This window comes from Sitophilus oryzae, unplaced genomic scaffold, assembly GCF_002938485.1.
Source record: "Sitophilus oryzae breed Bouriz unplaced genomic scaffold, Soryzae_2.0 scaffold_1067_pilon_pilon, whole genome shotgun sequence".
In the NCBI taxonomy this organism is placed as follows: domain Eukaryota; kingdom Metazoa; phylum Arthropoda; class Insecta; order Coleoptera; family Curculionidae; genus Sitophilus; species Sitophilus oryzae.
The window spans coordinates 259,309-282,130 of record NW_022145690.1 but is presented as its reverse complement, the minus strand read 5'-3'; the positions used below and the strand labels follow the sequence as shown (position 1 = coordinate 282,130).

The following is a 22,822-nucleotide window of genomic DNA, read 5'->3' as shown; positions in this document are numbered from 1 at the left end:
TACGTTTATTACTTTTTATTACTTTGTATTAGTATTTAAAAATAATATTTGGTTTTACTGGCATTTACTTTAAAAAATAAATGAAATATTTCTTCGCAAAAATCTACATGTAAGAGAATTAGCATAAACAAAATACAAATATCGTTAACTTTTTTTTTAAATTGGCAAGTGTAAAACTTTAGTCAATCAATTTAATTTTCTCATCCCAAAATTTGAGTTCGATAACCATTTACTTAACCACATTACCACATCTAAAACATCTAAAATACAAATACATATGTATTTTTAAAATTAATTGTAAGTTCACCTCATCTCTCTTAAAAATTGTTACTTCTCAAAATTTCCCATTAAAAAAATAGACCATATACCGTATAAAATTAAATAATTGAAAGACCGGAAAATCACACAAATTTTCGGAAAAATTTTGACCACCTGCACACGTACACAATCGTCAATTTAAAAAAAACACTACTACTTTAGTATTTTAAATATTTTAATAAACGCAAAAATAGCACAGTATTTAGAAGGCAAGTTATAAAAATTTGGAAGAACTAATAATGCACCGACGCAGACAAAAATCAAACGATACTAAATTTCATTTATAAAAAGCATTCGATAGTCGTGGCTTAACGATAATCATTTAGTCGCACGGCGAGGTTGTCACATATGCTTTAGTATACAAATGAATGAATGATTTTATTCGAATGATACCATTCGATAGTTGAAATCATTCATTCAGTAACCATTCGATAGTCTAATTCATTCGATAGTTCCCATCGCTAGAGGTAATGTGCATAATTTAAAATTATTTTGAAATGTACAGGGTGTGTCAGAACTAACATTCATACCAAAGTTATATTTTTTCTTACGGAATAAACGGTATTTCATTTTATTTTTGATAAAAGTTAGGTTTACTATAAAAAAATATACTGGCCTTGTATATCAAATTATACTAAAAAAAGGATCTTCTTAATAATACAAAAACATCACAGCATCCAACTCTTCCTTAGAGGGGTGCAGGGCTGAAATCTAACCGAACAGGCTGCTACTGATTAACTCGGTGATTGAAAATCTCGAAGAAAAACTTGTGGAAAAACTTCTAGACACAAGTGTAGAAAAACTGTAGAAAAACGTCTAGAAAAATGTCTAGAAATACTTGAAGAAAAATACGTGGAATAATGCTGAGAAAAATACGTAGAAAAACCAAAAAAGAAATGCACGGTATTAGTTAACCTTACATTTTAAAAAACTCGAAAAATTTACGAAGGTACCTATTAATTTACCTCATTGTGAAGGCACACAATCAATAATTATTTAACATTTCTTCTCAAATAAGGGCTGGACACTTCTCATCAAAAAACTGGAATCTAAAAGAAAGGCATGTGAAGGTTTTTTCTACCGAATGGAATGTCAAAAAAAATCTTACCAAAACTATAGATCTATTAAAATCTCAAGAATCAAAATCTATATGGGACCTTCAACCATTTATAGGATAACAAAATCACAATATTTTTCCCATATTGTGAAAAATACCAGCCAAATAAAATTTTCTCAAAAATGGCACGGTGACCTTGGCAACGGCCAAATCCGAGGTGACGATTTTGACGTTTCCCGTCTTGTCGACACACCAGGGTACGATCCAATATTTTCGATAGAGAGCGTTTCGAAATTTAAGTGTTGTAGAAATGTAAAAAGAATATCGATACAATAATAAAATACCGTCTATAATAAAACAAAGTAGCATTTTCAAGTGCAACACTATGTATTTTTTTAAATATGTCGAAGCAGATTTAAATGCTCTTTCAAACTATATTAGGGTTTTCTATACCTATCTGGCTCAGATTTTGAATAAAAAACGATTTTTCAATAAAATGCCAATCAAGATGGCTGGTGTCGCCATGGCAATTTGCTAGTGACAGTTAGTAGCTATTTTCAAAATCGACATTAGTTTATTGACTTTATTTAAATTTATAACAGTTTACTTTTATTTAATTTACCTACAATAGTTTAATAAGTAAGTATTTATTATTTTATCAAGAAAAATACACGAATAGTTCTTTGATTTATATTACAATGACTTGTAGATATATATGGGATTTCCTATAAAAAAAACCAATTAAGGCAAATTCATTTTCTTCACTTCCAAAGACAGGTTTCTGCCTAATAGGTTTTTCATACACCACACTATCAGCTCTGCGAAATAGGAAAGGTAGTTTTTCAAAGGAACGCTTGTCAAGAAAATTGCTATTTGGATATCTTTGAGCATAAACCCTTGAGGCCAAGAAGCAATTTTCGTCACAAAATAAAATCACTAGTAACATATTTTCCATTCCTTCCGCCAACAGATACTGCTTCATTTTTCTTGATAAAATAATAAATCCTTACTTATTAACATTATTGTAGGTAAATTAAATAAAAATAATCTGTTATAAATTTAAATAAAGTCCATAAAGTAATGTCGATTTTGAAAATAGCTACTATGTGTCACTAGAAAATTCAGTGGCGGACTAAGCCTGTCGGGGGTCCGGGGCGGCGAAGCTAAATGTGGCCCCGGTCTGTTTAGATAATGATATACTTCTAATGCACATTTTGTAAAAATTGAATGACGTATGTATAATGGTTGACAAAATTCAAGTATTTATACACGGTGTCCCAGGCTGAGCCTGCGTTAGGAGTTTCTAGGGAACTACAATATCTAAATACGAGATTTTGTACAGCTGGTTCCAATAAAATTGAATACGATTTAAAACATATCTTTATTATTTCGGGCAGTATATTCTATGATACCAGTCCCCCATTTCTCTACTCATGTCATACTGACGTTCTGAAAAATTTATTTGCGACTTTGTCAAAAGCAAAGTTGTTTTATACAATGTCACAATAACCTTAACATGTCAAAATACTTGACACATAAATATACACTGCCCAAATATTCTAGAAAATGTGTAAAGAGTCGTATTCATTTTTTTTGGAACCAGCTGTACATATCATTGTTTCACAATGAGATCTATCGAATAGTTTCAATATGGCGGCACTTTCGGAAGTACAGGAAGTTGACAGCAACTTTCTTATTTTAAATGGGTGACCCCTTACATACTTACTTTAAATTCTCTGTAAAATTTTTTTGAATTTTGATATTAAACACTCTATACCTAACGTTAACAGTTTTTGAGAAAAAAAATATTTATAATTTTTGGGGAAAAAACTGCCTGTCAAAAATATGTATATAGCCTAAACGTCAAATTTAGTGATTGCCACAGCCACTGTACCATAAAGAGAAGACATGAATGTGGCTATCTATGTCAAAAATTAAATTGTCCGAATGTCATATAATAATGGCCGCAGCTGTCATGGAATTGAGAGATTAAAAAATTATCATAAATCTTTTTTTTTCCAAATGGAAATCCACTTTTTTTTATTTCACTCGTGAAAAGGCTTTCGTTACTTTCGTTTTTAAAATTTGGTACTTTTTGACTATACATGTTCCTGCACCTAAAATAAATCGTTTTTAAGTTATTTAAGATTTAGCTTTAAAGCGCCGTATATTTTTCTTGATTTTAACCAGTAGCCTATGACAATATTATCGATCATCATCTCCAAGCTAACTTTGCGCTGTTTTTTTTTCGATCGTACGGTATTATTAAAATATCAACTATTAGATATCACTAAAGAACGAAAATACGAGATATATTTATATAAATACACTTTTTAAACTTTTAAGCAGCAGTAGATATAATATAGGAAATTCAAATAATTCATTTTTTGACAGATGGAAGATGGAAATAAATTGTCTGACTGTTTGACACTTAATGTCAAAGGGAGCTAGATAAAATGAAGAAAAATATTTTTAAACTAAATCTTAAATAACCGAGGGGTAAACCGCAGAGGGAAAAGTGTACACCGTAATTCCTTTTACTCAAATAATTCCTCAGAATTCCTCGTAATTCCTTCGGAATTCCTTGGAATTCCTGGTCTTCAAGGTCAAGGTCAATCATTCAAGGTCTTCCTTGGAATTCCTTGGTATGAACTCGGTAACTCTTTCAGTCTGAACCAGCGTTGCCACCTCGGTTTCGCAGTTCCGCTATGAATTTTCTGGTGATTTTTATAAATGTCTAATGTCTCTATAAGTACTAGATCTAACAATAAAAAGTACTATTACGAGATTTACGTTTTTTAGTTAAATTTTAGGATTAATAGGGGATCATGAGGTGAAAATACTGGAAATATGTCGGCACTTACTTATTAAAATTAATTTTTCTCGGGATTTTTTAAAAATATTAGGTACCTAGTTGTATCTATAGGAAAGGAAATTAATAAAACTTCAGTTGCACGTCATAATACGATCACCAGTAAATTCCATAAGATTACGCATGGTATCATTGATGAAGTGCACCCAAAGTTGAATTAATTTCCCTATAGTATACCTAGGTATTATTCCGAGGAAATGAAAAAACAACTTTCTGAGTATAAAGTGAGTGAATAAAAAAAATCTTATGAGGGTTTCTTTAAAATGGCGAAATCAGGGAACGTTATAAGTAGATCTCTCGGGGGTGGTTCTGCCGTACTATTGGAATATATTTTAGATATATAATCGAGGGTACAATATTAAATTAAAATAATATCTAACCTGTAGATATTTGATATTAGGAAATTTTGGAAGCGATTCGAAAACGAAAAACAGATAGTAAAAAATCGCCTGCAAAACGTTTTTCTTTAAATTCAGTACTACCTATTCTAGTATTCATGGTCTACTAATGTTTGTTAATTCTTTATAAAGTTGCTTGTAATTCTCTCTTAATCTCCAATTCCTCTAAATTGAATTCTTTGAATCATTAAATCTTGATGGGAAATAATTGAATTCTAGCACTCCTATGGAATTCCTTGGAATTCCTCGTAATTCCTTGGAATTCCTGTAGAATTCCTTCATAGTGTACACCATAATTCCTCTGCGGTTTACCCCTCGTAAATAACTTAAAAACGATTTATTTTTGGTATAGGAACATGTCTAGTTAAAACGTAACGAATTGGAAAACCTTTTCACTAGTGAAATAAAAAGTGGGTTTCTATTTTTTGGAAAAAAAATATTTATGATAATTTTTTAATCGCTCAATTCCATGACAGCTACTGCCATTATTATATGACATTTGAATAATTTAATTTTTGAAATAGATAGCCACATGTCTTTTCTGTGATAATCACTAAATTTGACTTTTAGGCTGTACAAATTTTTTTGACAGGTAGTTTTTTTCGTCCAAAAATGTTAAATATTTTTTTCTTCAAAATGCTTCCAGGGAAATACCGCGACAAAATATCGCGATTTTTTAAGTCCTCCAAGATCTGAGGGGCCCCTTCGCTGTCTCAGGTTCGCCCCCGTGGCCCCAGTTATACTAAAGACTTCACTGCTCATCATCAGTAATGAAGTTAGAATATAAGTTATGCTGTGCATTGGTTGTAATTTAAAATGTTTATACAGTAAAAATAAATAATGAAACCATTGAAAAATAACTTAAAAGCTAAATAAAAAATAAATTCTCTAAAATAAATAAATTCAGTCTCAAAATATATAAAAAATAATAATAATACGATATTTTAAACAAAGAAAATTACCCCTTGATTTAATTTCCTAAATAGAAAATGCCATTGACAATTACTGGGGCCTGACAATTGATAATTAAGTAAATATCTGCTTCCATTTATACTGTTTATAGTTGGCGTATACGTCTGGTTTGCATACTCCACCTACAAATTGCTTTATAACTATACTGAACACATATTGGCCTTGTTTGCCAGTTGAATAAAGAATGACTTATTAAGATTCGGAGGCCCCCTAAAAGACGGGGCCAGGGGCGGACCGCCCCTTCCGCCCCGCCCTTTAGTCCGCCTCTGAGAAAATTGCCATGGCGACACCAGCCATCTTGATTACAATTTTATTGAAAAATCGCTTTTTATTCAAAATCTGAGCCAGATAGGTATAGGAAACCCTAATATAGTTTGAAAGAGCATTTAAATCTGCTTCGACTTATTTAAAAAAATACATAGTGTTGCATTTGAAATAACGAAGTTTTTATGTAAAATAAATATTTAAAATAGACCAGCAATTTTTGATACTCCTGTATAAATTTAAGCCAGAAATAACATTTTTTTGTAAAGTTTATTTATCTACCTTTAAACTCAGCACAAGAACTCAGTCTGAAAAGTGATGTACGGGGTGTTAATAATCTATTCTATTGTAGCATGCCAATTTAAATATCTTTCAATATCTCAAAAACCAAAGATTTTAAACATATTTAACCCTTATAATATATATCTTTTTTTGGGCCCAAGAACCCAAAAATGAAATAAAATACCGGGTGTTCCATAAGAAAAATTATAACTTTGGTATAGATCTTAGTTCTGACACACCCTGTATATTTCAAAATAATTTTAAATTATGCGCATTGTCTTCCTACATATACTCATAAAATATTTTGTTTCTACATCTTTCCGTTTCGTATAATCAACCTAGGCGAATGAGGTGCGCCACCCTGTATTTATGCCCTATATTTAAGTAAAAATGAATGTTCGAGAGAATTTTAGGAAAAAGTAATTAAATAATATGTACATCATGAAGATTGTATTGATCGAGGGGTCTTGGCAGCCATTGTCTTACGGCAGTTGACTATAATTATATGGCAGACATACAGTAGTCTTATTGGGCCTAATGAATAAAAATATAGCAATTCCTAAAAGTAATTGCTGATTAGCAAAAACAAAAGTCTAAAAAGCAAAAGCTTTAAGAACAAGCAATTGCTTAAAATTCCTAAGAATAAAAGTATTAAGCATTTGCTAGGCATTCCGGGGTAGTGTAAGCAATTGCTGTGTCGACTTGTCAAGAGGTATTTTATTTTGTTTACGTTGCGGTATCCTTAAGGTTGTCGCCCACTAGACGCCATGTGGAAATTTCTTTTGTCTGCTTGCCATGTATTTAAATGGACCAACGCACATTAGAGCGCGCAGCGCCGAAGATGCTGCGGATTTCCGTCAGAAGACTTCTGGCAATCTTTTTCCGTCTCCCCGCGTTTCGGCAGTGTGCGTACTCACAAGGGAAATAATTTTGCATTCGAGTCTTTTCAGTTGGCTTTTTGACTAGGAACTAGTGATATGTATCAATGGCAGAATTGTATTTTTAAAGGTAAATTAGGCAAATCGATTTTCATAAAGGAATATGATATTTTTTTTAGTCTTCCCTCACTAGAGACAGATGGACGAAATGCCTTTCTATCAAAGATTTAATATAATTGAGGGGTGTAGAGGCAAAACTGGCAATCTCCACTTTTTAACAAAAGTGACAATCTCCAATTTTTAAATTCTAATTACCTAAATATATAAAAAAGATCAGGGTTTTTTTGACCACATAACTAATATACACATCAGAATAAATAAGAATTATCAAAAATATTAGTAATTTGTCTCTTCTGAAAAAATATGATGAGTAGATATACCCGGTGTTTTTTCTTCTAAAACCCTCAATTGAGGAGTGCGTAAAATGTTTCCTTTATATTTTGTAATACTGAAAAAAATGATTTTGTCTTTTATTAAATCTGGAAAAAGATGGTAAAATTCTCCAAACTTCTTTCTTTTTTTGTTAATCGTATGAGTCCAAACTTTTCCTCACCCCCTCTTCCTCTTCCTCTGTTAGAAGAGCACAAAAAATACGCTTTCGTCCGTACTTGAACTCATTGCTTTAAAAACTAAACTACAGTAAGTAAAAAACACTTCGACTATAACTAAATAGCGTTGCCGCGTTTCAAAAGCGCGCTATAGTGGGCGCAGTCCCATCGCAGCCGGAAAAAATTCTCTTCCCAGCGCCGCGCCGCGCAGCGGTCTAGTGGGCGACAACCTTTATTCGTTCAGTTTTCCGTACAAACGTGTTTACTAGGTCTATTTTTTAGGTGTTGACAAAAATATAATTTGCAATATGTCTGACAGTACCTAGTGAATATTCCGACTCTGAGGAGAATCAAGAAGGCAAGCAGTTAATTTTCGTTAGGAAATTAAAAGAAAATAAAGTAATTTTTAATAAGTCCCAAGTTCCCGAAATAAAAAAGGAAAAAGAAAAAGCATTTCAGACTGTAGCAAACTATTACAAAGAAATATTTGACATTTCTCTCACAACTAAACAAATAGCGAAAAAAATCAGCAACATCAAAGGAGAAGTAAAAAAGAAATATGATGTAAATATCCTAATAGGCTAAATGGCCTCAATAAGTTCGGCACAATTTTTGGGAAATTTTAGCCATATGTTTGCCTTACTTATAATTTTATTCATAACGTATGTATATGTTTTGGAAACACTGGTTTGATGAACACTAATTTCTTCACCAACTGCATTTTGAAAACTTGGGTCCGCCACGACACGAAGAAAAATGTTCATTTTGTCTAAAACGTTTAAAGCTCCACCACGTGTTTTAAAGCTTTCTTCTAGGAAATAGTTTGCAAGCCATTCTACATTTTCACGACTAAAACGGTATAATTATCGATATCCTTCTTCTACACATTCCTTGCGTACTTTGTAGAGTTTTACTTTACGATTCAAAAACTCTGCAATTTTACGATGGAAATCGGACAAATGTCACAACAAAACTAATTCAAGCAAATGTAAGGATGGTATAGTGCAAGCTTGAAAATTTACCAGCTATTGCTTGTGTAGCAAAAGCAATTGCCAGCTTTATTCATACTTTATTAAGGAAATACTTAATATTTTTAAGCAAAACCTTTTGCTTTCAGCTTTTCCTTTGATTTGAAGCAATTACTACAAGGTCAAGTAATTGCTTAACATTTTATTCATTTGCCTTTAAGCATTTGCTAAGATTTTTCAAGAAAAAGCAATTGCTATATTGTTATTCATCAGGCCCATTATTTCGGCAGTACATGATCATTTTTTACCCAATTAAGGCACTCCTTGGTATTGGTATGAAAATTTCACTAATAGATTGAGAATGTACAGGGTAGTCCCGAATAATAGATGATGGGAGTTGTAGCTTGGGAATCGGTCATGAATGAATTTAAAGAAAAAATACGTATTCAGCCGGGACGCATATTTGTAAACGACGTGATCGCGATTCGGTTCTAGGCCGAACGATACCGCGTAAACAGCATACGATATCGCAAATCCGTCTGGTAAATAGCATCCGTGATTTCAAATTTTAAATGCCTTAACATCTCTTATAAAGACCAGACGATATCGCGAAATTTATTAATGGGTTGCCCGTAATCAGCATTCAGGATCGCAAATTTTGTTTGTCAACACAAATTAAACGCGCTAAAAATAAAAAAAAGTTTTTTTTTAAGCGGTCACCTCTTCCAGTAACAACTAGCGATGGGAACTATCGAATAAATTAGACTATCGAATGGTTACTGAATGAATGATTTCAACTATCGAATGGTTTCATTCGAATAAAATCATTCATTCATTTGTATACTAAAGCATACGTGACAACCTCGCCGTGCGACTAGCCACGACTATCGAATGCTTTTGATAAATGATATTTAGTATTCGTTTGATTTTTGTGTGCGTCAGTGCATTATTAGTTCTTCTAAATTTTTATAACTTTGCTTTATAAATACTGTGCAATTTTTGCGTTTATTAAAATATTTAAAATACCAAAATAGTAGTTTGTTTTTAATTGACGATTGTGTGCGTGTGCAGGTGTCAAAATTTTTCCGAAAATTTGTGTGATTTTCCGGAGCCCGATCTCTCAATTATTTAATTTTATATGGTTATATGGACTATTTTTTAATGGGAAATTTTGAGAAATAGCAATTTTTAAGAGAGATGAGATGAACTTACCTTACAATTAATTTTAAAAATACATACCTATTTGTATTTTAGATGTTTTAATAATATAAATTAGTTGAACTTAATAATCATATTTAAGTAATGTGGTTAAGTAAATGGGGGGTTATCGAACTCAAACTATGGGGTGAGAAAATTAAATTGAAAGTTTTACACGTGCCAATTTAAAAAAAAGTTAACGATGTTTGTATTTTGTTTATGCTAATTCTCTTACATGTAGTTTTTTGCGAAGAAATATTTCATTTATTTTTTAAAGTAAATGCCAGTAAACGTAAATATTATTTTTAAATAGTAATATAAAGTAATAAAAAGTAATATAAATAATTTTGATTTCTAATTTTTTATTTATATTTTCGTTCCATTACACTGCATGCTTAGAAAATTAATAAATGTTTATATTTCATGATTTTAAAACTTGTTAATATAACAAATTAGTTCTGTAATTATTATTATTTAATAAACCAACGTTGCCATTTAGAGACTATATTATAGGATCTAATATAAATACTTTTGACTTCTATTTGTTGTTTATATTTTGCTACTACTTAAAAAAATGTTTGTATTATTAAATGATTTAAATTTTGTTGTTAATAGGTATAACAAATTATTACTGTTATTATTATTTACTAAACCAGTCTTTGCTTAAAAACATTAAAAATCATTCTCCTACATCCAAAATAAAAAGTATTATTGCAGTGTAACAACAGAATATCAATAAAAAAATGCAAAACATATAGACATACTATCCCTAACTAACTAATGCTAAAGAATAATATTCTTTGCTAATACCAACTAATACGAATATATGGCAACGCCCCTTCATAATGTATTTTCTGTGTAAATACTAGCACCTCAATAAAAAAAATAATGTGTCCTTATCTTTATTTGACTCCGCAAAAAATCAAAGATGCCGGCTTCCTTCATAGCATTGCCACCGACCGCTGTCGGGTTTCTAGGAAAGAAACCTACGTCGCCGGACGACAACTAAAATCAGTTTATATTTTATTAAAATCGATCCTGACGAATAAATGAATGAATTTTATAAATGAATGGTTTTTGCTGCCGAATTACTAGAATACAATATTTCAAGGCAGATGACGCATCTATTCGATAATTTTTATTCGAATAGTTTTCGACGAATGTTTTCTTACTAGCTATCGAATTATTCGAATGAATTGCAACTATCGAATGTTTCGATAGTATTCATTCGATAGTTCCCACTACTAACTATAAAGTAAAACTTAAAATCGTGTCGAGAAATCAACAGAAAATAGATTCCTAGATGACACTATTTTATGTTCATCCAACTTACATACGTATGCAAATTACTTAAAACAAATGATGTGTCCTTAACTATAAAAAGGCACCTCTGGAATATATTCAAGAAGGAACTAAGTTACAATCTTCTTGACCTTTTTGTACTAGAAAAAGTCAAATTTTACCTGCAAAGAAACTACACAAAGTGTAGTTTTTATTTTAAATTTCGAAGTAAAGCTGGTCATTCTCTAAGCATTGAGTAAAATGTCCTGGAAATTTAAAAAATTCTGTAACTTTTTTCATTTCAGCCATTTTTTGGTTTTGATTTATAATCTATTTTTTTATAAAGTTACTTACCCCAATGGCTTCCTTTTTAACGAACCGTGTTCTAATAATTTCTTTATCTATTAACTTATATACTCGTGGTTTGGGGGCAAATAATTTTTTTTGTAAAATATTTAGTACTATATTCTTTATTCTTTGGTAGACATCTTGCACTTGCGAATTTTGCGATCTTGAATGCGGATTACGAGCAAACCAATCAACAAATTTCGCGATATCGTCTGCTGTTTATAAGAGGTGTTAAGGCAGTTAAAATTTGGAATCACGGATGCTATTTACTAGACGGATTTGCGATATCGTATGCTGTTTACGCGGCATCGTTCGGCCTATAACCGAATCGCTATCATGAACGTTGTTTACAAATATGCAGCCGGAACCCCATTAGGCCACACGCCACGCTATCCCACGTGAGGCCACGTGTTGCATCTGGGACAGACGAATCGCCCATCACACGCGTGTCACAGTGTGATAGCGTGGCGTGGCGTGGCGTGTGGCCTAATGGGGTCCCGGCTTTAATAGATAATTTGGTCAAGAGAAATCGCTTTTAAGGTGCGAAAGTTGGCCGCTAGGAGGTGTAGCCAATACTGAAATTGCCAATTTTTGTGTTTCAAGCTTTTTGGTTTTCCTCATATTTTAGGATCAACTGGGGTTGCCAGATGTGCTGCAAAAAAAACCCGAGGGGTAATTCGCTATGGAATTTGGTGTACACGGACTTGGATTTTTTTTGGATTTTTTTGGAATTTTTTGGAATTATTTGAGAAAAAAAAATCCGTTTGGTGTACACGATTCGAGCAGCAGTTTACCCCTCGAAAAAACCGGACATCAGGACAAGACAACCAAAAAAAAAACAAAATATATATACAAGGTGTCCCAGAAATAAGTGCAAGTATTTTAACTGGTAGTATAGTTCAACCCCAGAAACAGGCCTATGAAGTTTTTTCGCGAAAAAAAAATCTGAAAATTGGTAATTTTTTGAAAAAATTTTTGGAAATTTTTTTAGTTCTTAGTTAAAAAACATAATTTCTTGATAATATGGCAACATAGGTATTAGATTAAATTTACAAGAAAGAAAATCCAGAAAAGATCCAGTGGTTCTCAAAATATTTTGAGCTCAAGTTATTTTGGACTTAAACGGTAAGATCTACCACCCCTAAAAATACTTGCACTTATTTCTGGGACACCCTGTATATTTTATTAAATAACATGAAGTCAGAACTAGAACACAAAAATCGTAAAAATACAAGTCCAAATCATAAAAAAAATCAACAAACAAAATTAAAACTCCTTTTTAACGTATTTCATCGACATAATTCGGAATATTTTTTTGATTGTAGTGCCACTGGTTCCACCTATTTATTAGTAGCATAATCTAAACTTATTAGTGACGCCTTATGTTTTTGTGTACCGTAATTGTTTTACAAAGATATGCGTCTCTTTAACTGACAAACATTTTCCAAGGGGCGGCGTGTACATTTTGAGCATTGATCAGTAGGGTCAGTTCCAGCCTCTCAAAATGCAAACCGCCTTGTGTTGAAGTTATGATTTATAAAGAACAATCAAATTTTTAAAAAAAATTTCTCAGATTACACGATTTTTTGATTTCTTCAAAAAAACCGGACATTCTGGTGTCCGGTTTATCAAGATTTTTTCGACCGGACGGACAATAGAACAACCGGACTGTCCGGTCGAAAACCGGACATCTGGCAAGCCTAGGATCAACTGTCAAAAAATTACGGCATTATCAGTTAAAAGTAGACAGTTAAAGCAAGGCACAATACGTATCTCTCGACACGTAACGCAGAAACGTTACGTCTGCCGTTGCGTTGTCGTGTAAACAAGAGACAAGAGTTAAAGCAAGTATTTTGACGTACGTAACGCAAATGGTACATTTGTAATTCTAAATTATTTTGTGAAACAATTTATTTAATTTTAAAATTGAAAATGGATATCTATTATTCCATTGATTCCACATTAAATTTATAAAAGTAATATCGAAAAATGAAGAAAATTATAAATCCTGTCAGTAGATGCACTACAACTTCGACTGTTTTTCTGTCTTTACTTATCACTTTCTCGCTTGTCTCTACCCTGGTAAATTTCTCCACTATTCTAAAGATTTGTTTTGTGGCTCCATTAATAGACCATCCTGTACAATCATTCCGAGCAAATTGTACAATACAAAAAAATGACAATTAGAAGGGAATCAGCCTTTTATATTTCTCTTGTTGGTGTATCTCACGATTTTGAGGTATTGCAAACAATTGAACTGTTGGATTTTCTTTTAGCTACCTGAGATGTTCTAGCTTCAAAAGTAGGGGTTGTCGTGGAAAGGGCTATTTGCTGAAGGACCAGGGTATCGATAGCTTCGTTATGGTCACTGGGCATAACCATCCACCTAATTTCCTCATGGAGAAAAGATCGGAAATATCCAAAACTTTGAAGGAATTCGCAGCTACCATTCCTGGGAAACCCATCGACATTTACAACAGCGTAGTCTCAATGTAAGGACCATTTAAATATTTCTTTAAAGATATTTAGTAGTTAGTAGATCACCTGTCAACGAACTCCAGTATCTAGGTTTCTTTATCAAGCTAACTGGATACCTTTTTTTTCAAATTTACGCTATTATATTAACTTATTTAATTTTATTTGAAACATTTTTTACAATTTTAATATCTAATAATATTTATTGACATTGAGATTGAACATGAAAATATGCTATTAATTCTACCTTTCTTGATTATTTTAACAGTTTACAAATAAAATTAGAATGCCACTACTCACTGATAAACAGGGGCGGATACAGAAATTTATTTTAGGGGGGGGGGGCAAATAAAAAAGTAATGTAGAATATGCTTATTGGTGCGCCATTTTTAACCCAAAAGGCTAATATTTAACCCAATCTATAGATCTTAGGGGGGGCCCGGGCCCCCCTCTGTATCCGCCACTGCTGATAAACCGGAATTTATGTTAGCCATATTAACAGCTCCATCGTGGTCTCCATAATTTTGTTGATGTGCTCCTTCCTTGTTCTTTTTATTCAAAGCAAGACATTGGTTATAAAATGATTATTTATAAAAAAAAAGATTTTTAGGGCAGATAATTCCAGAATGTTTAACATACGGATAATAGTCGTAATACGGTCAGAGTGGTCTTTCAAGGCAACATTTGATGATAATTTTTGTTGGGCTGACTCCTATACCGGGTGCGTCTTAAAAGTGGCTCACATCTATAACTTTTATTTATTTTTTTTCAGATAAAAAAATGAGATTTGGTGTGTTAGTTGATATTCATCTGACATAAATTAGGATTGATTGACTTATTCAATTGTTTTTGGCCACTTCCTGTTTCACCGGAAATAACTACAACTTTTGATTTTTAAGTAGCACCCTCGGTATATCTTGAAATGCATCCTCGGTATCTGGATAGAATTACATATCATATGTCAACTTTTGACATTTTCGCTTAAAAAATCGTATTTAAATTTCAATCTAGACTGCCATGGCTGTTTAAAAACAGTAATTTTTAATCAAGGAGCCTTGGAAAAATGGATTTGATCGCCTAATAAGATGCCCAAACCGTATTTTTAATGTTATCTCAATTTTTTCAAATGGAACAAGACATTTTTTACGAATAATTTTGTACCACATATTGGTATTTCGAATCTGTCGTTATGAACCTCATGTTACAATTTCAAATAAATCACGTGAAAATTTCAAAAGTTGACATATGATAGGTCATTCTATTCAGTGTGTCATTTCCTATCGAATAAAGTAAAAAGTTACCGAGGGTGTCATTTAAAAATTAAGAGTTCTAGTCGTTTCCGGTGAACAGGAAGTGGCCGAAAAGAATTGAATACGTCAAGCAATCTTAATTTATGTCATATACTAACATACCAAATATCGTTTTTTTATCTGAAAAAGTAAAAAAGTTATAGGGGTGAACCACTTTTGATACGTATCCGGTATGTTATTCATCAAAAGTTGACATCAAAATTGTCAGAAATAAATATTTAGTTTAGAAAAAAAAATTATGTTTCCAGAAACAAATCTGCTTTCTAAAAATATTTTCTACCAAGTAGATTTAGACGTTTTTGAAAACTTCATATTTTATGCTATTTAAACATAAATTTTCTTTTTTAAGTTTTTTTTATAATTTTTTTGCTATCGATTGCCATTTCAAAAGCCACTATAACACCGTTTTTCTCTCCATACATCATACGGTACTTGTTTTTCTATTTTTTTGTTTGTATTTTATTTCAGATACCCTGAAATTGAGCTACTTTGGCCTTTTTCAAAAGCTGTCAGAACCATTAACAAAGTTAGACAGAAGACAGGCTTTATGAGAGTTGGATCCATCCCTACAGTATAATAGAGAGTAGATATTAATATTTTCAATAATATTTGAGCTTGTTTAACTTTTTCTTAGGCTTAATTTTTTGTCACTTAATAATTTCCATGTTTTTTAAATTTAATATAATATTGAGTTATGAATTACAATTGAATTATTGAAAAATAGTTATATCTGCTTATATTTGTTTTGAACTTTGTAATAGCGGCTTTGTTTTCAGACAATTTATCTGTCTAATTAGTTTATTTAAATATCTTTGTTTATGTTACAGTGAAAGTCGGAAATTCAGTGATTGTTAACATTCACTAGGAATTGCTAGCAATTACGCATTGGACCAGTGAATGTGGTATTTTAAAGAGATTTATCGACTTTTCCTAGTAATTTGTAACATTCACTAGTGAAAGTAACATTCACTAAAGGTTGCCAGTAAAAGTTATTCTATTGTATAGAGCGAGTGTGATGAGGAAGAATGTAGGTGAATGTTAGAAAAAATAAAACTTTTAAGAATATCGGATTACTTCGATCGATATTCAAGCTGATCCACATATCTTAAAATTACAATTTACTTCATTAGTATTTATTAAAAATTATAGAAAATAACGACACTAAACCTAAATATTAACATCGCACCTTCTAAAAATTATAAGAAAAAACATAATAAACATTTTAAAGCATACAAAACAATTAAAAAACCATTCATAAACATAAGATTACTTATTGGTACAAGGTTTTTTAATAATGTTCTTCATTGTGGACAAAATAAAATATGGCCGAATTTTCTTCAACGGCAGTTATTCGTTTTTTCAAACCCGCTACTTCAAGCATATCAAAACGTTTAATAAATTCGTAGTCCTGTAACCTACCACCTACCACCGGTGTCAACCCAACATCGATTTTAAACCGGTAGTGATACCGTTTCACACAAAACACCGGTGTCGATGTTGAGATCGATTGAAAAACCGGTTGTCATAAACACCTAAAACCAGGTCTAGTGGTGTTGACGCTTTATATGAAAAATGTAACAAGTTTAGTTGTAGCCATCGAACCTGCCGCTGGTCTATGGCATAAAATAATTAACTAGAAAGAAGTGTCAACTCTGTGTTAAATTGTGGAAACACGATACGCCACCGAAAGCCTTCGTTGTCGTCTGGAGAACTAATTTTCCAATTGACAGATTGACATGATGGCTTCATTTTTATTTCCGTTTCCGGTTATTCAATGGCGAGCCCTCTTTTAGTTTAAATGTATTTTGTTATCTTTCTTATCATAAATAAAACAAAACAAAATTTTATTCAAACATATTTATTTGAAATATGAGACAACGTGACTAAATAAATATAAAAAATAAAGAATTGAATGATTTCTACAGCAATTACTTAATTATATGCAATTTTAACGTAAATTAGTAAGGTATAAGCATGACTTACAGTAATTTGTAAATAAATACACCTATTCACAGCCGTCAGGGACAGAAAACGGAGGCAGGAACATGAAAACGGAAGCCTTTACAAAAACCTGAAAACAGAAAAATAAATTTTTTTATACTAAAATTAACAATGTAAAAATATCAATAGGTATAAAATATAAATATACTGTTTAAAAAAGCGTCCATTATTCCCAAAGAGACCTGGCTTGTAAATCAAAAAGAAGCAAAGACTTTTAGTCGGATAACATAATCAGATTATCAGTCCGATTTATTGCATTATTGACAATAAATCGCACATACTGGAGATAACTAATGTTGGCTATAGTTAAAAATGATCTTACCTTGCTGTAAATTGTTTCCATTTTGAAAAAAATCGCCGATGAAAGAGATTATAACACCATTTTCTTGCATCTAAAAAATGTAAAAACAGTGTTTATTTACTACCTATTTTTCATATATATGGGACATACCTACCGCTGCAGAAACGTCATTTTCTCCAGGATTCTTCATGTAATATATATTTTATATACTTTATTACCTTTATATTTATAAATTTCAGCCGAAATATTAAATTGAACTTCTAAAACGAAATTAAACAGAGTGTATTAAAATGGCGTCGAATATTTTCTAATTTGTTCTAGAACAAATCTGAAGTTGTCTCTGAAACTGAAATATGTCAATTCTAAACTGTGAAGTTAGACAATAGTTAGACAAAAACAATGCTGTCCTTGTCTAGGCGGCCGTACTTGTCGTGAGGAGAATGACAGGAATGACACTAATGACCCATGTTTTCAATTTTCCTATTTCACTGTCACCCCCCTGGTCGATGGCACTGTTTTTTTAGCCTTTTTGACAGTGCTAATGTCAAAATTTGTCAGTCAATGCATTTATCCTTTATGAATCAGTAGTACAGAAATAATACATCACCTAGAACGTTCAAAATTCATCGCTCAAAAATTAGCAATTCATCTTGTGAAACCTCATCTCAAAAGAAGATTGGAAAGCGCAGTTCTGCCAAAAAATCTAAAATTGAGCATATATAAAATTTTAGGCATTGTGAAAAAAGAGGCAGACCAACTATTCGAAACACGGACTGAAAAATTAGAAAAAAGAAAAAGCTGCTCACTTTGTCACTACTCGAAAAAAAGGAGAACAGCTTACGTTTGCTATCACTGCCACAGACCAATTTGTTTGGAGTGCGCAAAAAAAGTGTGTAGGGGATGCGCCGAACAAGCAAAACTTTGAACACTGTTATGTTTGTTATTGATCATATAAATATATTTTTTCATTTTCCCTTAGTTTTTTTTCTATATCTCGATCAGAACTATTTCTGAGATACGATATCAGAAAACCAAAACTAGTGCTTTTATTTCAAATTTTTAACACATTTTTGCATATACATTTTGGTAATTCAAATTCAAGACACCACTGGGATCTCGAAAACTATAGAAAATACGAGAATGGTCAAACTAGAGTAAATTTGTGCATTAATATACAATGCTTCTATCATAACCAGCTTAATAGTGGCTTGTTTGTTAAGGCCATGGCACGTTAGGCGTTTATGGAGAACCGCTAGTAAGATTTTCTTGAAAATTTGGATTTTTACATAAAGGCGTCTGCTCTATCTGTTTAAACTATTTTTAGCATTACAGTGTTGCCGTTTCATACAAAAAATGGTAGCATCGTTGTTATTTTAAATGGGTATATTATTATATTTTTCGAAACTACTTCCATATCTCAAAATATTTCTATTATACTAATTTATACCAATCTCTAATAGTTTTCGAGATAAAAACTAAAAATTGACAAAAACATGATGTTAAATAAGTATTGGTGGATGGATCTTAACTAATCATAAATTCGGTATACTGAAAGCTAAAATATACGACATATTCGATCTGTCTAAATCAACTGATTGGATATTATACAGGGAGGCCAGAAAAAATAATTATTTCCCTTTGTTATAAAATCGTTCAAATTATTGTTATTTTAAATTCAAGCCTGTGCATACTATTTTAAAAATCGAAACCCAAGAAAAGAAGGCCAAAAGTCAAATAATCTAAAAAAAATCTTTTTTGCTAATGTTGCCTCAATGTGACAAAACTTTGCTCACTGGGTACCTTTCGATAGCGAAAATGATATTAAAATCTAGTACTTTCTTTAAATATTGCCACTACCCCTCCCAGACTCAATCTCTAGATGCGCCACAATATGACTCCTTTTTGTAGGGGGCGCCACCACATGTATTTTAACTGTTTTGAAGAGTAACAACTTTTCGTCCGTACCTGTATAAAACAACTGAGTGAAAAAATATACATTTTCTTGACTTTTTCCGTAAAAATCGCTACGAGCAACCATTCTCAAGATAAACACACCGGAAAAATCTAGGGATATCATTTTATTAAAGTTAAAAATAAATGTTTTGAATAAACAATCACATATTTGTAGGCCGATTCTTTCTACTTCGATTGAAACGAAGTAGTCACACTAGTTATTTCTAAATTTGGGATATTTGCAGAAGTGTTTGTGCATTTTTTGTCAAATGTATAAAAAGCACCTAGCATCAATTATTCGAATTTAACCTGTACTGGCTATGTTTTTATGATAACTGGCCAGAGTTCATTCAAATAACTCTGTTTAGTATTAAACGACATTATGGAGCGTAGATATCTTAACAGAGACGAAATGCTAAGGGCCATGGGTATGCTCGAAGCTGGAATGCGCCAAATCGACGTAGCTAGAGCATTAAATACAACGCAAAGTGTAATATCGCGATTAAGTGCACTCTACCGTGAAAGTGGTGATGTTGCTGAAAGACACACAGGGCGACATCGCATTACCTACCCCTCAGCAAGATCATTTTTTACAATTAAATGCTCGACGCCGACCGGCTCTTACAGCACCAGAGCTTAGTTTAAATCTCCAGGAAACTCATAATGTAACCGTTAGTCCTAACACTGTTCGCAATAGATTAAGAGAGGTCAACTTAAGAAGCAGACGCCCCTGGAGAGCTCAACCCTTAACGAGAGGAAATCGAGAGGTACGATATTTGTGGGCTCAAGATCATGTTCAGTGGTCGAATGAACAATGGGCCAATGTTCTCTTCACGGATGAGTCACGCTTTGGAATTCATCCGGATTCGAGAAGGCTTAGGGTATGAAGAGAACCGGGAAATCTTATTCGGTTGGATCATGTTCAGGAAGTGCACCCTTATCAAGGTGGAACAGTTATGGTCTGGGGAGGAGTCCAGTTAGGCCGAAAAACCGATCTCGTTTTTCTTGAAAGGTTTCTAACAGGAATCACATATCGTGATTTAATTCTTGAGCCTGTCGTGTTACCATATGCCAATGATTTTGGGAGAAACTTTATTCTCATGCATGACAATGCACGGCCGCATACAGCCAGAGTGGTAAGTGAGTTTATCAATGCTCATCAGTTAAACATCTTACTCTGGTCGGCACAATCTCCTGACCTCAACTCCATCGAGCACGTATGGGACGCGGTCCAAAGAAGAATTTTGAGAATGGGTATGCCTCGTGAAACTCGTAGGGATCTGGTTCGGGCCGCGAATGCAGCGTGGCAGGCTGTACCTCAAGAAGAGATCGACAACCTGATCAGGAGCATGAAGAGACGATGTAAGGCTGTAATGAACAGTAGAGGAGGCCATATCCTTTATTAAGTAAAAATGGTTTTATCTTTTTTTTAATTCACAGTTTAGAATAAAAAAATGTGTGTATTTTTTGAGTTCAATAAAAATCAAGGTAAATTTGAAAAATTCGGTAAATTTCGCATTTTATTTCCAATACGTTCTGTAAACTATTTGTTTATTTTAATTTTATTATATCAGAAATGCAAATAATAAAATTACTGACGATGGCTGGATAAAGTTGTAATATCCCTAGACTTTTCCGGTGTGTGTATTTAGAATGAAAATAGTCAATACATGTCATTATTGACAAAAAACACGTTGAGTAGATATACCGTATGATCGAGTTAATGGTGGCTAGGAAATGACGATCGATGACATTCCCCATATAATTCTACATATAAAATGACAGCGATCTTCATTTCATAGTTATCGCTGACGCCGTTTTTATTCGATCATACAGTAATTATTAAACTATTATTTTTTTCTGCGAAAAAATGATGATAAAACAGTTTCTGTTGAACTTTTTTTTGTTTTCAAAAAAGTCAGAGTTCAGACTAATAATTATTTAGTCAAAATGTTTAATTTATGTCAATGATGACAGGTATTGATAATTTCGATTCCAAATATCTCGAGAACGGTTGCTCACTAACTTAGCGATTTTTACTCAGTAGTTTTATACAGGTACGGACGAAAAGTTATTACTCTTCAAACTAGTTAAAATATGTAGATGGCGCCCCCTACAAAGGAGTCATATTGATATCAAAATCAAAATTCTCATATCAAAAAACTCTCAGATACCAATTTTCATCCAAATATTGATGTTACTTCAGAAATTATTTGGAAAAAATCGGAATAAAAATGAAACTTCTACACCCTGTATCTCCGAAACTAAGCATTTTAGGACATACATTTATACGAACTTTTTTAGTTATTTTTATCTGTAGAATATGTTACCGAAGTTTCCGGAATACAGTTCGGACCACCCTGTATAGTTGTAAGATTAATAACATCTTAGGTGTGATAAAGATCGAAAAAAGAACGGCGTCCCGTTGGTCTGGAAATAACGTTAGATGATATTTCCTATATAATTTACATCTAAAATGGCAAACTTCTTTTCTAAGCCATCTCCGGCGCCGTTTTTTTTTCGTACGGTATTAAAATAAAAAAGAGCGTTCAATTTGTAAATTCACTGTATTTTGTGAGTGTAATTTTAGGTGAATCTGGAGGAAAGCAAAAATTAGTTGTGCTTGGCAGGGTAATCATAAATGGATATTCCTATAACACCAGTTGCGTTACAGGAACCCCTCCAAAAAGGTAATAAAAGGAGATAAAAATATAAAAATACTCTCTGATTTATTTATAATTAGTAACTATTTACAACAATTTTGATATTACAACCATCAGGGTTGGACAACGACACGTAGAAAATTAATTTCGTACGTGTATGTAGAAAAATGCCTAGAAAATGTATAAATCCGAGTACATGTTGAAAATTAATTTTGTATATTTAAAGCTATTTTTTTCCTTTACGAGTTCTGGATTTAAAACATTTCTGCTAGAGTACCTAACTATACCAATAAACAAAAATAATACTTTTCAGTTACAGTGAAATTAACAAAAGCAATAAAAACTATTTCAAAGGTGTATTGATTAGGACCACAAGCAAAGCATGCTTTTAATGCCAAAATTGCTCTAAATCGTTACTGTTTTCAAAAGCGATTGAGATGAAACAATAAACAAACTTCACTTGATGATAAGTCGTTTTTAAATTTCTTACTTTGCTAAACCATACCACAGGGTGTGTCAAACACTGGCAAAAATAACATTTTGTTTTCCCTAGTATACCGCTACTCGACAGATGACATTTGAAAAAAGAGACTAAAACTCAAATAATTTAGTTACAAATTGCTTTAAAAAGCATCAAAATTGGTTCATTAGAACAGTATACAGGGTGATTCACAGC

At 32.3% G+C, this 22,822-nt stretch overlaps 1 protein-coding gene across 17 annotated transcripts in view; it reads left to right on the top strand.

Annotated features, from left to right (window-relative positions):
• The window catches only part of LOC115879249 (protein tramtrack, beta isoform-like), a 200,474-nt gene that overhangs the window by 51,878 nt on the left and 125,774 nt on the right, over positions 1-22,822 (top strand). For 2 of the 17 annotated variants that reach the window (XM_030895968.1, XM_030896098.1), the window contains exon 4: positions 22,074-22,173. The exons of 14 other annotated variants lie outside the window; for them this stretch is intronic. In XM_030895968.1, the coding sequence (XP_030751828.1) occupies positions 22,074-22,173 (100 nt within the window). Of the gene's footprint in view, positions 1-13,719; positions 13,936-15,696; positions 15,866-22,073; positions 22,174-22,822 lie in introns of those variants that run through there. One more of the 17 variants, XM_030895996.1, reaches the window with a different exon arrangement.